This window comes from Canis lupus, chromosome 21 (genome assembly GCF_048164855.1).
Source record: "Canis lupus baileyi chromosome 21, mCanLup2.hap1, whole genome shotgun sequence".
NCBI lineage: Eukaryota > Metazoa > Chordata > Mammalia > Carnivora > Canidae > Canis > Canis lupus.
Genome location: NC_132858.1, coordinates 21,284,148 through 21,298,258, shown reverse-complemented (window position 1 = coordinate 21,298,258; position 14,111 = coordinate 21,284,148). Strand labels below are relative to the sequence as shown.

The following is a 14,111-nucleotide window of genomic DNA, read 5'->3' as shown; positions in this document are numbered from 1 at the left end:
GTGCATGCTTTTCCAACTGAGTCAGCAGGCTCCTCTACACTCACATTTTTATCTTGGAAAATATCTCAAAGAAAAACAGTGCTGTAATGATTTGATATTGAGAGGGGTAATACTAAATATTAGAAGTATTCCTTGATGTTTAATTCTAAGGAGTTCCACTCTATCAACAGTAAATCCTTTTTACTTAAATTAGTCTGAGAGGCTTTTGGTTACTTTGCCATTAGACAATCCTATGCCAAGATCATGCCACCTGTATTAGGGTTTTCCAGAGAAACAGAACCAATAAGAGAAAGAGGGAGAGAGAGAGAGAGAGATACAGAGACAGAGACAGAGATTTTAAGGAATTAGTTTACATGATCCCAGAGAATATCAAGTCCAAAATCTGCAGGGGTAGTCCATTGGTGGGAGACCCAGGGAAGAGGTGTAGTTTGAATCCAAAGGCGTCCTTCTGGTAAAATTCTCTCTCTCCCTCAGGGGAGGTCAGTCTTCTTTCTATAAGGTCTTCAACTGATTGGATGAGGCCCACCCATATTATGGAGGATAATCTACTTTACTCAAAGTCGATTGAATAAAAAATCTAAGCAAGGTCTATTGAGTTTGGGTAAATTTCAACTAACTCTCAACTAAAAATAAATCCTTTGTAGAAATTTCTGGAGTAATGTTTGACCTAATATCGGGATACAATTAGCCACATTGAGACAGAAAATTAACCATCACACTCCCATCTCTGATCCTTAACAGTAGCTGCCTTGAGGACCATGTTGCAAATGATTCTGAAGCCACTTCAGACTCCACAGGAAAGAACACCCACATGAACTGGTAATGTCTGCTGTGAGTGCAGACGGGAGGAGAGGCCACCTGTGTCACATATTCATTGTTCCTGCAACAGAAGTTTAGTTCATGTTTACTGAATGAATGAGCAAATGACAAATCCTGTCCATTTTGTCACTAAACGTAGGACTTGTCTCGATTCAAGCTGTCTTCAAATTGCATTGTTTGGTATTAACCAGGCAGGCCAAGCAAATTCTCACGTACACCTGCAAACATGGGCAGGAGCACTTTATCAGCAACATCCCCAAACTGGAAATAACCCTGATGGCCATCAGCAATACATGGAAGAGTTCAGTAAATAACTATTGTGTCATAACGATTATGCCACGATAAATATGAACTATAGCTCCCTACAACATGGATGACTCTTACAGACATAATGGGGCAAAAGAAGCCAGGTACAAAGAAACAGGGCATGAATTCCATTTATATAAAGTTCTAAGATACAAAACTAAACTATTCTATATAGATGCACACTGAGGTGTTGAAGAATTATATGAAAAAGCAAAGAAGTGATTCCCATAAATGCCACAATAGTGGTTATCTCTAGGAGCATGAAAGGGGTTTATGGGGGAAAGATAGCGATATTACATATGCCCTGACTTGGGTGTTAACATTATTTTTGTTGTTGTTGGGTGATAACTTTAAAACAACATGTCAAATGGCTCCCGCCCCCCATCTCTGTGTTAAACTTTACAATCAAAAACTTAAAAAAAAAAAAAAAAAGTTCCCGAGGTCTCCTTATGCCAATTCCTGGAAATAGAAAATTCAGGGGACATCACAAACCCCTTACCCAGTCCTCATTTAGCCTCTAGCCAAAGAGACCAGTCACTGACTCTCCAGCCTTCTTCCTCACTAGCATCTACCCTGTACCCTTCTCTATTTTGTCTCTTCTCCAGAACAAATGTCTCCATTTTAGTACAGTGAGTAGATTTACAATATTACAAACTTAACAGTTGAAGGTCCTAAAATTCATCCTCAGCAAAACTTGCAAAGCAGCTGCAAAAAAGATGAATGCCGCTCATGGGATCAAAAGCCTAGAAGGATTTCGTGGAAAGGTTGGGTAGCGTGTGCACGCAAGGTCTATTCTGAGTGGAAGGCCCCGTCAGAGGATAGGGTGTCTGTCTGTCTCACCACGGGCTGCAAGTGCCAGGGAGAACCGAGTTTTGAAGGCTGCCCTTTCTGGTACAGAAATCCTGCTGCAAAGGGCAGGCTCTCATGATTTCGCCTTCCAGGATCTCACGCTTAAAATTCGGAATGCAGCTTCCAGAGGGTTAAAGAAAAGGCAGAGTGACTTTAAGGGCAGGTGCTGGAGGTTTACGTTTGCCTCTTTTTCATGGCTTTTAGTACTTAGAAATTTGTGCTTAAATATGCTTCTTCTCTCTGGAAAACAGACTCACCCCTGTCCCACCTCTGCCTGGGGAATAACAAATTTCGTATGGAAACCTGAAAACCCAGAGAGGACCACGCAATGCTTCAGACACCTCGTGTCGGACTGGCTGTCGTCACAGCCCCTGGTTTGGGTCAGGCTGTTTAAGAGTCTTTGGAACAAGTCTTTGTCTAGGGGGGGTCATTTTATAGATCCATTAAATCTACATTTTCTCTTGGGCTCCTTTCCCCAGCTCCCCTCAACCCGGCTCTAGTCACACACTCTAAAAACCCCCTTAAGCCCCAGAAATAAATCTCTATAAACTGCCAAGTGTTCAATCAGGCTTTTACTGTATCTCTTTGCAATTAGAATAAATTTACTGCTCGGAGAGATGAGGGGAAATATGCAAGGTACTCCTTGGATAAATATACTGCAGCGAGAAAAGTAGAGGCTCTGTAAAAATTATCTCTGTGAATTCAACAAGAATCAAGGTCACTGGAGCTGCTACATACCAGGGAATGTTAATTAATGGGCCTGCAGCTGGTGGTACCACTTGGCTGCTCGGCTCCAGCTGCTCGCTCCATATTTCTCTCGTTTGTAGGACCATTCTTGGATCAAATCCCATCTCTTTTTTTCCTCCAAGTACAAAAAGTACATAAGTCTATCCTGGAAGGATGCCAGCCTTTCAGAGAACTAAGGAAAGTGTTGTTTCTTAGCTATTTTTATCTCCTTTTTAAAAGAAAGGACACTCTATCACCTCGGGAGCTGGATTACTTGTAATCGGCGTTCAAGCTGTGGTCTGAGGTCACCGTTCTGGCACCGTCCGCAGGGAGGTGTCCTGAAGACGGAGAGCAGAGAGGGGCACTCAGGATTGGCCCTCCAAGTAAAGTGGGAGACACCTGAAGAGATGTCTCCCTTCGCAGGCTCCTTCACCATGAGGATCGCATGTTAGGCCTAGTCCCAAAGCAAGGGGAAAATGCCACCAGAATGCACTCGACATCTCGGAGATGGAGAAAGACGGAGAAGAAAACCGGAGAGAAGGAGAAAAGACAAAAAGTCTGATGAAAGAGGCAGAAATTATTTCCAGGGTCAGGGTAGTCTGTTCCATTTAAGCCTGCTGGGGGGATCCCTGGGTGGCTCAGTGGTTTAGTGCCTGCCTTCCGCCCAGGGTGTGATCCTGGAGACCCGGGATCGAGTCCTGCGTTGGGCTCCTTGCATGGAGCCTGCTGTTCCCTCTGCCTGTGTCTCTGCTTCTCTCTCTCTGTCTCTCATGAATAAATAAATAAATCTCTAAAATATAATAATAAAAAAATTAATAAACCTGCTGGGAAGCATGAAATGAGACCAGGCATGTAAATCAGCACACTTAGCGGCGATACGGACGCCATTGTTAAGTATAATAAAATTTCAGCGACAAAGTGGAACAGAAGTGTTCAACATAGGCCCTGGCTGTAAGGCCTGCGGGCTATATTTAGGCAGCGCATGGGTCTGGTTAAGTGTGGACTGCAGAGCCAGAAAGATCTGGGTTCAAGTACCTGCTCAACCACTTGAGTAGCTATGTGTCTCCCGGGGCTGCGGCATTAGGCTTTCAGACCTCAACTTTTCCATCTGTAAAATGGGGTTGATAACAGCATCTGCCCCCAGGCTACCGCATGGATTGGCCAAGATGGGGCAGGTCAGTAAGCCCTTTAACAAAGGGTACCTGCTTGGGTACCTGGTTCATCTCAACTAATATTCATTGTTATAACTGGAGCTCTTATCACTGCCTCCATAGGTCAGCAAGGGGAGAATCAGGCAAAGTGGTTCAGGATAAGGGTAGGCCTCTCTGGGCAGGTGAAGACAGCTTAAGAACGTTCTCTAGGGCCGCCTGGGTGGCTCAGGGGTTGAGCGCCTGCCTTTGGCCCAGGGCGTGATCCCGGGGTCCTGGGATCAAGTCCCATGTCGGGCTCCCTGCATGGAGCTTCTGCTTCTCCCTCTGCCTGTGTCTCTGCCTCTCTCTCTGTGTGTGTCTCTCGCGAATAAATAAATAACATTTAAAAAAAAAAAAAAAAGAACGTTCTCTAAGGCAATGGAAAGGGTCCCACTGCATCTCTTGTAACCAGCCTTGTTTTTCTTCTCATTTGGAAACTTTCTTTCCTTCAGTGTTACACAGCGGAGGGACTGGGCGTTCTTCCACACAATGACAGACATGCAAATCTGGCCCAGAAATAACAGGGAAAAGGCCTGACACTGCTTCTTTCAAGAATTCTCCAGGTAGTCATTAGCCATCAGCTCCAGGCTCAGGGCTCTGGGGACAGCTGCCCCGACTCCTGGCTAAGATGGGCAGGTCGCCATCCATTTGGGCCGGTTCCTCTGCAAGTGGGGAGGGGGGAACCCAGCTTTACAGAGCCCCCCCTCCCTTTTTTTAAGGAAGGAAGAATGTTCTTAAAAATCGGGAAATGTTTTCCATTACTACTTTACACTGTAAAATGATATTTGGGCCTTTTAAAAGACTTGGGAAATTTTCTGAAATTAAGGAATATGGATTTAAAGAAGCCTTGGGGGATTAGATTTTTTCTCCTCTTTGAAGCATTTGAAACAACTTTAATCTGCTTTTAGACTTCTATCCAATTTGGTATGGCATTCTAGGAGAGTATTGTTGCCTTCCTTGTGGAACTGATACTTTTGTGCCTCTTGTAAAAGGCACGAGGAGAAATATTTGGGGCGGAGAAAAAAATAAAGCTTGAGTTTAAAGAACAGGACTATTCAAGGTAAAAGGACGATTTTTAGACATTTTTAAATTTTTGTTTTGAGCAGAACAAAAATCAAACAAAAGCCTAGTTTTATGTGCAACCACAATGGTCTGGCTGACTATCTACCTTCCTGGCGGTTGGTCCTCCTAGGATATATATGGTGCTTTACGATATGCAAAAAACTTAAATCCTCTCATGTAATAGTACTGCTCTGGGAGGCAGGCATTATAATCTTTATTTTACCGACAAAAAAGCTGGGGCTCAGGGAGTTAAAATGTTTGCTCAAAGAAAATGTGATATGTCAAGAACTTGAACTTAGGACTCAGGACTTTGAACCCAACACCCTTTCCACAACATCCCATTATTTCTAATCTCTCATGTGGCCTCGGCAGCCCCAGTCAACTTTCCATGCCTCAGTTTCCAGATCTGTGAGACGAAAATCATACCACTAGAGGCTAGATTTCCAGGACAAGTCTGTTTATCATGTGACCAAGACTTCTGGGAACAGTGTACAAAGAGTCTGAATGAAACACTGCATTATCCTGGGGGATGGGAAACCTGGAGAAGCAGCAAACAGGAAAGAGAGGCACACACTTGTCAGTCTGGGGCCTTCATTCCCTGAAGCAATAAAAGAGGAATTAGGTATTTTATCAAAGTAAATGAGAGCTCAACAGCCATGCAAGTCTAGAAGAACACATAGTTTTGAAATATCTAGGAAAATACTATATTCTCCTTTTTATTTATTTACTTATAACAAGCATATCTATTCATTGTTAGAATAATCAACAGAGGGGCACCTGGCTGGCTCAGTAGTTGAGTGTCTGCCTTTGGCTTGGGTTATGATCCCGGGGTCCTGGGATTGAGTCCTGCATCAGGATCCTTACTGGGAGCCTGCTTCTCCCTCTGACTATGTCTCTGACTCTCTCTCTGTCTCTCACAAATAATAAAAAGTCTTAAAAAAAAAAAAAAAGAATAATCAACAGAGAAGTGCACAATTAGAAAGTGCATTCCTTCCTTCATCTGCTCTTTACCCACCTCACTTGCTAGACTCCCCACTGTTAAAGTCTGTTTATCTCCTAAAAGTATTTTCATTCAAATACTATGTGCATGGGTGTATTCAGATACACTTTATACAGAGTCACACATGTATTTTTAAGTGGGGTCCTACAGCAGGTATTGTTCTATAACTTGCTTTTTAAAAATTTTACAATGTATCATAGATACCTGTTCATACAGACCTCTCATTTCCACCCCCTTCCAGCTTTATTGAGTTCTAGTTGACAAATAAAAATTGTATATATTTGAGGTGTTCAACATGTTGTTTTCGATCAATGTGTGCATTATGCAATGATTTCCGCAATCCAGCTAATTAACATATCAATCACTTTTTCTAGGTGGGGAGATGATCTACTCTCTCAGCAAATTTCAAGACTGCAATACAGTACTATTAACTATGGTCACCATGTTGTCCATTACATCTCCAGAACTTATTCATCCTGCCATAACTAAACCATTGTACCCTTTGACCAACATCTCTCTGTTTCCTCCAACCCCCAGCCTCTGACGACCACCATTCTAATCTCTGCTTTTATGCATTCAACATTTTTAGACACCTCTTGTTCTTTTTATTTTTTTAAAGTTTTATTTATTTATATTAGAGGGAGAAAACGAGAGGGGGGGAGGGAGAGAGGGAGAGAAATAGACTCACCGCTCAGCGCAGAGCCTGATCCCACCATCCTGAGATCATGACCTGAGCAAAAATCAAGAGTCAGACCTCAATGGACTGAGCCACTCAGGTGCCCACCAAGACCTTACATTCTTTTTAAAGCATGAAGAGAGTTCCATTGTATGGACATGCCATAGTTTATTTAACTACCTCCCTACAAATGAAGATACAGGTTACTTCTGGTGGGGGGGGGTTCTTAACTATTACAAATGATGTTCAGGAGCACCTAGGTGGCTCAGTTGATTGAGCATCTCCCTTCGGCTCAGGTCACGATCCCAGGATCCTGGGATCCAGCTCCTCATCAAGCTCCCTGCTTGGTGAAGAGTCTTCTTCTCCCTCTCCATCTGCCCCTCCCTTCCCACCCATGCTCTCTCTCTCTTGCTTGCTTTCTCTCTCAAGTAAATAAATAAAATCTTAAAAACAAAAACACACAGAAAAACAAATAATGCTTCAGTGGATAATAATAATGGTTCATTTAAAAAAATAATTTATAGTTCATTAATATGAAAGAAAACAATGTAGGGATAAATAGGCTAGAACAAACTTGGGATAAGTAGATATAACAACACCCTTACCAGCGAGCCCCAGGTGGGGCACCTGAGACAAACAGACCCTTCTCAGTTTAGCTCCTTGTTATTTCAGATCACTAGCTGGTGCCAAAGAAAGAACCCAGCGGGGGTGGAGGGTGGGGGGGAAACAAGTTAAAGAAAGAAAAAAATTGCACAGCAGTAGTTTTGAGAAGTTGTTTAATTTGAACTACATGTATATCTTAAAGAGAACTAAGTAGCAAGTGTGTAGAAACCCCACAGAGTAACCATAGCATGTGTAAGGAGGATTGTCTATAAGGCTCAGATTGATGGCATTTTAAGAAAGAAAACAATGGTGACAGTGAGAAAATGTTTGAGCATTTAGTCTCCATGTCAGTCCCTGTAGGACAAGGGCTGTGTCTTATTCGTTTGTAGCCTCAATACTTGGCTTAATTCCTGACAAGTAAAAGGTGTTCATAAGCACTCAAAGAAAAGCAAGGAAGACTACTCTCTAGAGGACCAAGTCTTTTGGACATGAGCCAGCAGAATCGACCTGAATGTAGATAAATCTTGATTTGTGACTTTAAAAATTATTTTAAAATGTTAAAACATTTAGCTTAAGTTGAGAAGCAGTAAGTTTTTTTTTTTTTTAAAGTGTCCCTAAAAGCCTCTGTTATTTAATTTAATGTCTCTGCGTACTCTTTGGGTCTCATTCATTGCCTGCTCAAAAATATGTAATGAGTTAAACTGTAACTAACTGGTCATTGAATTTTTAAAGATTATTTTTTTAAGATCGACATCATTTTTCTTGAACCTATCACTGGAATTGTTTTGTGTCTAGTTGCCGGTTGTGTCAGTGGGCTAGTTTCTGCCTCTTGGCCTCAAGATTCATGTTCCTAAATGAAGTAAAAAGAATCAAGTGACCGGGGGCATGTCTCCCATCTTGTTAACAGAGAAATTCAGGGGAAGTGTTTAAGACACCATCATCTGTGTGAAGGTCCTGTTAACTGGCTAACTATGGTTCAATCAACCAAAGGCTCAGATAACTGGGTCTGTGTGTGTGCATTTCTTAAGATAATGTGATGAAGAAAAGGATAAGTGAAAGATAAGCAGACTGATATGAAGGGATTCACTTTTTTAAAAAGAGAAGATCCAGTTTGGGTCACCCTCACCTTCTATAACAGGGTCAGCAAATTACCAAAAATACACCAAAGGGAACAGTGCCTACCCTGTTCACCATCAGCTGAATTCTCCAGAAAGGTAATCCATACTTATCATGATGACTTCAATGCAGTAGGGGAAGAAAGGCTTTATTAAACTCGGTAGCATCCCTTGTATTATATTTCAATGCTCCATATAGTCATTCATTCAACAAACATGAGCAGAAAGAGTAGATAACCAGGAAGGCCATTCTCTAGTCATTCTGAATCAGCAGGATTGTTCTATTGAGCCTTTTAATCACTTCGGTCCTCAAACCAACCTTGAATTCTCCCTCCATCTGGGCAGAAGCTCTAGTTCATAGTAAGACACACTTCAGAGTACTCTGAATAGGCTGTGGATAGAATCATAGAATCATCTGCTGGGAAGTGGCCCACCAACCTTGTAAAAGAGGAGGAGTGATCTGGGTAAAAGGACATTTTTTAGAATCATCTTTTAGCCGTGTGGCTCTGAGGGTTGCAAACTAGACTGACAGCTGTGGTCTTGGGTTCTGGCCTTTATTACTAGGTTGCTGTCTGACTTTGGGCTTCGTCTTCTTGATCATAAAATAAAAGAGTTCAATTATGTGGTGGAGATTAGTAGCGTCTACTAGCACATGGAACAGGAATGCTGATAAAACCACATCAAGGTAAGTTTTTAAAATCTTAAAAGCTGGGCAGCCTGGGTGGCTCAGCAGTTTAGCGCAGTGTTCGGTCCAGGGCATGATCGTGGAGACCTGGGATTGAGTCCCACGTCGGGCTCCTTGCATGGAGCCTGCTTCTCCCTCTGCCTGTGTCTCTGTCTCTGTCTCTCTCTCTCTCTCTGGGTCTCTCATGAATAAATAAATAAAATCTTTTTTAAAAATCTTAAAGACTTAACTATCCTTTATAGATATGGGGAAAAAAACCAAAACCCTGGAAATTCTTTTTTTTTAAAGAAAAGAATCCCAAATTGACTGAATTTGGGATTCCAAATGATGCCCTGACTGAAGCCATCATTTGCCTGATAATCACCAATCTAGAGAAGTGAAGAAAGCCTCATCTCCAGGTCTCTTAGCCTTTGTAACCAGTCACTGTGAGGCAGGGAATGTCTTGTGTTATCCTTCGGTACCTGTAGGTATCTAGAGTTGCTCTAGAGAACAAAATCTTAAAGATGAGTTTTCTATATTGGTTCAGGAGATTTTGGAATTGGTTCTCTAATTTGGTTAGATTTAAAGACACTAATGGCTCTATTTTCCATAGCACTGATGGTCCATAGTGTGTGTGACAATAGAGATACACAAAATATGAGCATCAGATGCTCATAAGCAAATATTTACAAAAGGAGGCTAGGTTCTGGGTGACCACATAAAAATGATTCTTCGAAGGAAATCCATTGCTGGCTCTTATAGGAAAGAGATGTCCCCACCTAGCCCCCTTTCTTGTTACTACAACAACTTACTGCTGACCTGGAGAATGTGGCTTTGGAAAGGGCTGGTTTTGCTTTGCTGGTTGCTGAAAGCCCCTGGGGTTGGGAGCAGCGGCCTGGAGGCAGCACATATTGTGTCACTTGGCTAGGAGACATCTCGTGAGGCAACATGAAGTGGTGTCTGTTTGGATCATTTTTTTTTTCCTGCCTCCTTATCCCATTTTTAAGAGTCAGTGTAATAATAACAATCATGACATAGTGATCACTCACATGGACCTTTGCATGTGCCAGCACATAGCTCTCGGGCTGTAGACAGATTCCTATATTTAATTTTTACAACACAACGAGGTATTATTACTAATCCAATTTTACAGATAGGGAAATGGAGGCAAATCCAAATAGTTAATGAGCAAGGAGCCAGGACTGGAACCCAGGAAGTCTGGTTCCAGAGTCTATGCTCTCAGTGCACTTAGATGACCCATAGGTCTGTGTGCATCCCAACCACACCACTCAGTGGTGATATGATCTTGGACTGGACTCTAAAACTCTTTGAGCCTCTGTCTCTGAATCTTAACATGGGAATAAGAACATTTCCTGCTTGAAGGAATTACTATGAGCCGGAAGTGAGTTGATGAAAGGAGAGGGCTCAGTCCAGGACCTACACATCCTAAGGGCTCAGTAAATGGCCTTCACATTCACTAAGACACCAAAGTACTACAGGCACAGTCAACTCATCCCAGCTCAGTGATGGAGGAAAAGGATGCTTGATAGTGGGTAAGCTGGTGATTACAACACTGTAGGAGAGAGAGCTCTGGACCCAGGAGCACCATGAGGAGAGCAGGGACACTCAGGAAAAATGTTTGTTTTGTCAAAACAGGTTAGAAAAATATTGCTTTGGGAAAAATATTTAGTGTTCCTCATCCTAGAGAAGTGAGTCAAGACTATGAATAGGAGGCTACTGAAATTGTTCTGCTGCTCCATAGACAGGCTGGTTGTCTCCCTTCCCTCCTGCCCTGACACCATTCATCCAGCTCGGCTTATCATCTCTGATGGGCCACAGGGAGACCCTCCCCTATGGATCCCGTGGATCCCAGTTAATGACCTACTTGATGAAGTATCTTGATTTCAGAAGGTGATGCGGATAAGTGAAGCAACAAGGCCAAGGGTCTCCAGATGCCCACATAGGTCAGCCTTGGTTTGAATAATGGGAGGTCACAGGTCAGCAGTCCAGGTTGGAAAGAGTTGGCTCAACTAACCAATGTAAAAGAGACCCTGCAGTAAGAGAACAAAGAAAAATTGTATCAAAAATAAAAATTGAATATATCCATACAATGAAATATTATTTAACCACAAAAGCAATAAAACACTGGTGGATGCTACTCCATGGACGAACCTTGAAAGCATTATTAGAGGTGAAAGAAGCCAGTCACAAAGGACTGTTGTATCATGTTGTATGATTCCATGTGCAGACACACTTCATGTATGTGGAATCAAATAATTTGTGGAAAGTAGATTAGCTATCACAGGGGAGGGAAAAGGGCCTGATGGGTATGAGGTTTCTTTTGGCTGATGAAAATGTTTGGAATTGTATAATGGTGATGGTTGCACAATACTGTGAATAAAGTAAAAACACCACTGAATTGTACACTTAAAACTGTAAAAATTATGATGTTTTTATGTTGAGTGAGTTTTATCTCCAATAAAAAATTAAGCAATAAATTCTAACATTCTAAAACAAACATATCCAAAAGGTATGAATTTTAGAACTCGTAGTCTTCGTATTTTTTTCCTGCATATTCTAAATTTTCCATAATAAAGATGAATTCCTCTTAAAAATGTTTTATTTTGAAATAATTCCAGATTCAGGGAAACTTGCAAAGATAGCACAGGATGGTCCTGGATACTCTTACTCATTTCTCTCTGTAGTTACATCTTATTTAACTATAGTACAATAAGAAAGCCAGGAAATTGATACTGGTACTGGGGGGGGGAGGGGCGCACACGTACATGTGGTATTTTATCACATGTGTAGATTTGTGCAACCACCACTGCAATACGGATGCAGAACCATCCCATGACCACAAAGATCTCCCTCATGCTACCCTTTATAGTCACACTCCTCCCCTTCTTTCCCACCAACTGCTCATCTCTATAATTCCATCTCTATAATTTCAAGAATATGGTATCAATGGAATCACACGGTATGTGGCCTTTTGAAATTTGCCTCTTTCACTCCACACAATGTCCTGGAGGTCCTTCCTGGTTGTTGCATGTATATCAATAGTTTGCTTTTTTGATGTTGTTGAGTATGATTCCATGGTGCGACGTGCCACAGTTTAACTAGCTATTGGTGTGACATTTGGTGTTTTGCAGATTTTGGCTATTGCAAACAAAGCTGCTATGAATACTCCTGTTCAGGTTCTTTCACTTCTCTGAAATAATGGCCCAAGAATAAACTGCTGAGTTGCATGGCAAGTCTATGTTTAGTTTTTTAAGAAACTGCCAAACTATTCTCCAGAGTCACTGTACCATTTTACGTTCCTACTAGCCATGTATGAGAGATCTGGTTTCTCTGATTCGCTGTCAGCATTCAGCATTGACACTAGTTTTTTACATTAGCTGCCTTACTAGGTGTGTAGTGGTATCTCATCATGGTCAAATGCATTTCTTTAATGGCCAGTAATGTTGAACATCTTTCCATGTGCCTATTTGCCATCTGTATATCCTCTTCAACAACATGTCTCATATAGGTTGCCCGTTTTCTAATTAGGTTGTTTGTTTTTACTGTTGAAATTTGAGCATTTTTTATGTGTTCTAAATACAAATCCTTTGTCAGATGTGTGGTTTGCAAGTAATATTTCCTCTCAGTCTACAGCTTGTTTTTTCATCCTTTTTACACAGTCTTTCACACAGCAACAGCTTTTAATTCTTCTGAAGGGTAATTTATACTCTTTTTTTTTTTTTTAATGGATGTGCTTTTGGTGTCAGGTCTAAAGATTCTCTTCGTCAAGCCCTAGATCTTGCAGATATTCTCCATCAAGGTTTCTAGGTAAGAATCACTTTTTGAAAGAACATTTTTTTTTCGAAGTCTAAAAGAAAGACATGGCTATTGTAGACCATTTGGAATATAAAGAAAAGCTCAATGGGGAAAGTTAAAAATCACTAATAAAACCAACATCCAGAAATATGCTTGGTATTAGATGCCAGGACTTGCAACTTAATAAAAATGTCACCTCCTTTATAATGGGAAAACAGAACCCTCCAACAGTAAACTGCACTATTGAGTACCAACCCAAGTGCTGAGGAGAGGTGCTTCTCGTAATGCCAAGATCAGCTGGGGGAGTTGCCATTCGGAAAAGGCTAAGAACTACTGACCCAAACAGTGAAACTCATGTTTATGAACCACAGCTGTTAGTCACAGACTGTAATTGCCCTGCCAGATAAAGAAGCTATTTAAGAGAGCAGGTTGCAATAGCTGAAAAGAAACAGAAAATAGTCTTTTGGAAATCACAGGATTGTAACTAAGGGAATATCAGGTTTGAAGGTGGAACGGATTTTGGTGAATTCACTGGCCTGGGACAGGCTGATCTTATGTGAAGATGATCCAGCCCTGGCTGATGCTCTGTTCCACTGGAGGGAAATTGGTTGAGGTTCTCTTTTACAAATCCTGGCATGTGGGGGCTTTTAATAGCTAGAATCCTTCCAGCCTACCCACTTCTGGGCACCTGGAACTTTGCTTTTCATCTCGCCCCTCTCACTTGCCTGACATGTTGGTCACACGGTGACCGTGGTGATCAGAGCAGTGGAGTCCAACAGTACTCACCCCTACCCTCACCCCACCACCTCTACACAGTAGATGTAAGCTGGTCTTAAAACAAAGCATTAGATAGACTTCAGAGGATTTGCTCCCTACCCTTCACCGCCAACCTTCTGAGAAACTGATATTTTATGAAGGAGCATTTTGTGGGGTGCCTGGGTGGCTCAGTGGGTTAAGCCTCTGACTCTTGGTTTCCTCTTGGGTCATGATCTTAGTGTCATAAAATCAAGTCCTGCCTGGGGCTCCTGCTCAATGGGGAGTCTGCTTCTCCTCTCTCTCCCTCTGCCCTTCCCTTAGGTGAGCACTCTCCCTCTATCTTTCTCAAATAAATAAATAAATAAATAAATCTGAAAGAAGAAAGAAAGAAAGAAAGAAAGAAAGAAAGAAGAAAGAAAGAAAGAAAGAAAGAAAGAAAGAAAGAAAGAAAGAAAGAAAGAAAGAAAGAAAAAGAAAGGAGGGAAGGAAGAAAGAAAGAAAAGGCACTTAGTGAAACTTGCTGTTTAAA

The 14,111-nt window shown here is 41.7% G+C and overlaps 1 protein-coding gene across 8 annotated transcripts in view; it reads right to left on the bottom strand.

Annotated features, from left to right (window-relative positions):
- The window catches only part of LOC140612849 (uncharacterized), a 129,977-nt gene that overhangs the window by 89,050 nt on the left and 26,816 nt on the right, over positions 1-14,111 (bottom strand). For all 8 annotated transcript variants that reach the window (XR_012013960.1, XR_012013959.1, XM_072791046.1 and 5 more), the window contains exon 2: positions 10,896-11,061. Coding sequence is in view for 5 of the 8 variants with exons in the window: in XM_072791046.1 (XP_072647147.1) it covers positions 10,896-10,972 (77 nt within the window). In the remaining 3 variants the exon portion in view is untranslated. The remainder of the gene's footprint in view (positions 1-10,895; positions 11,062-14,111) is intronic.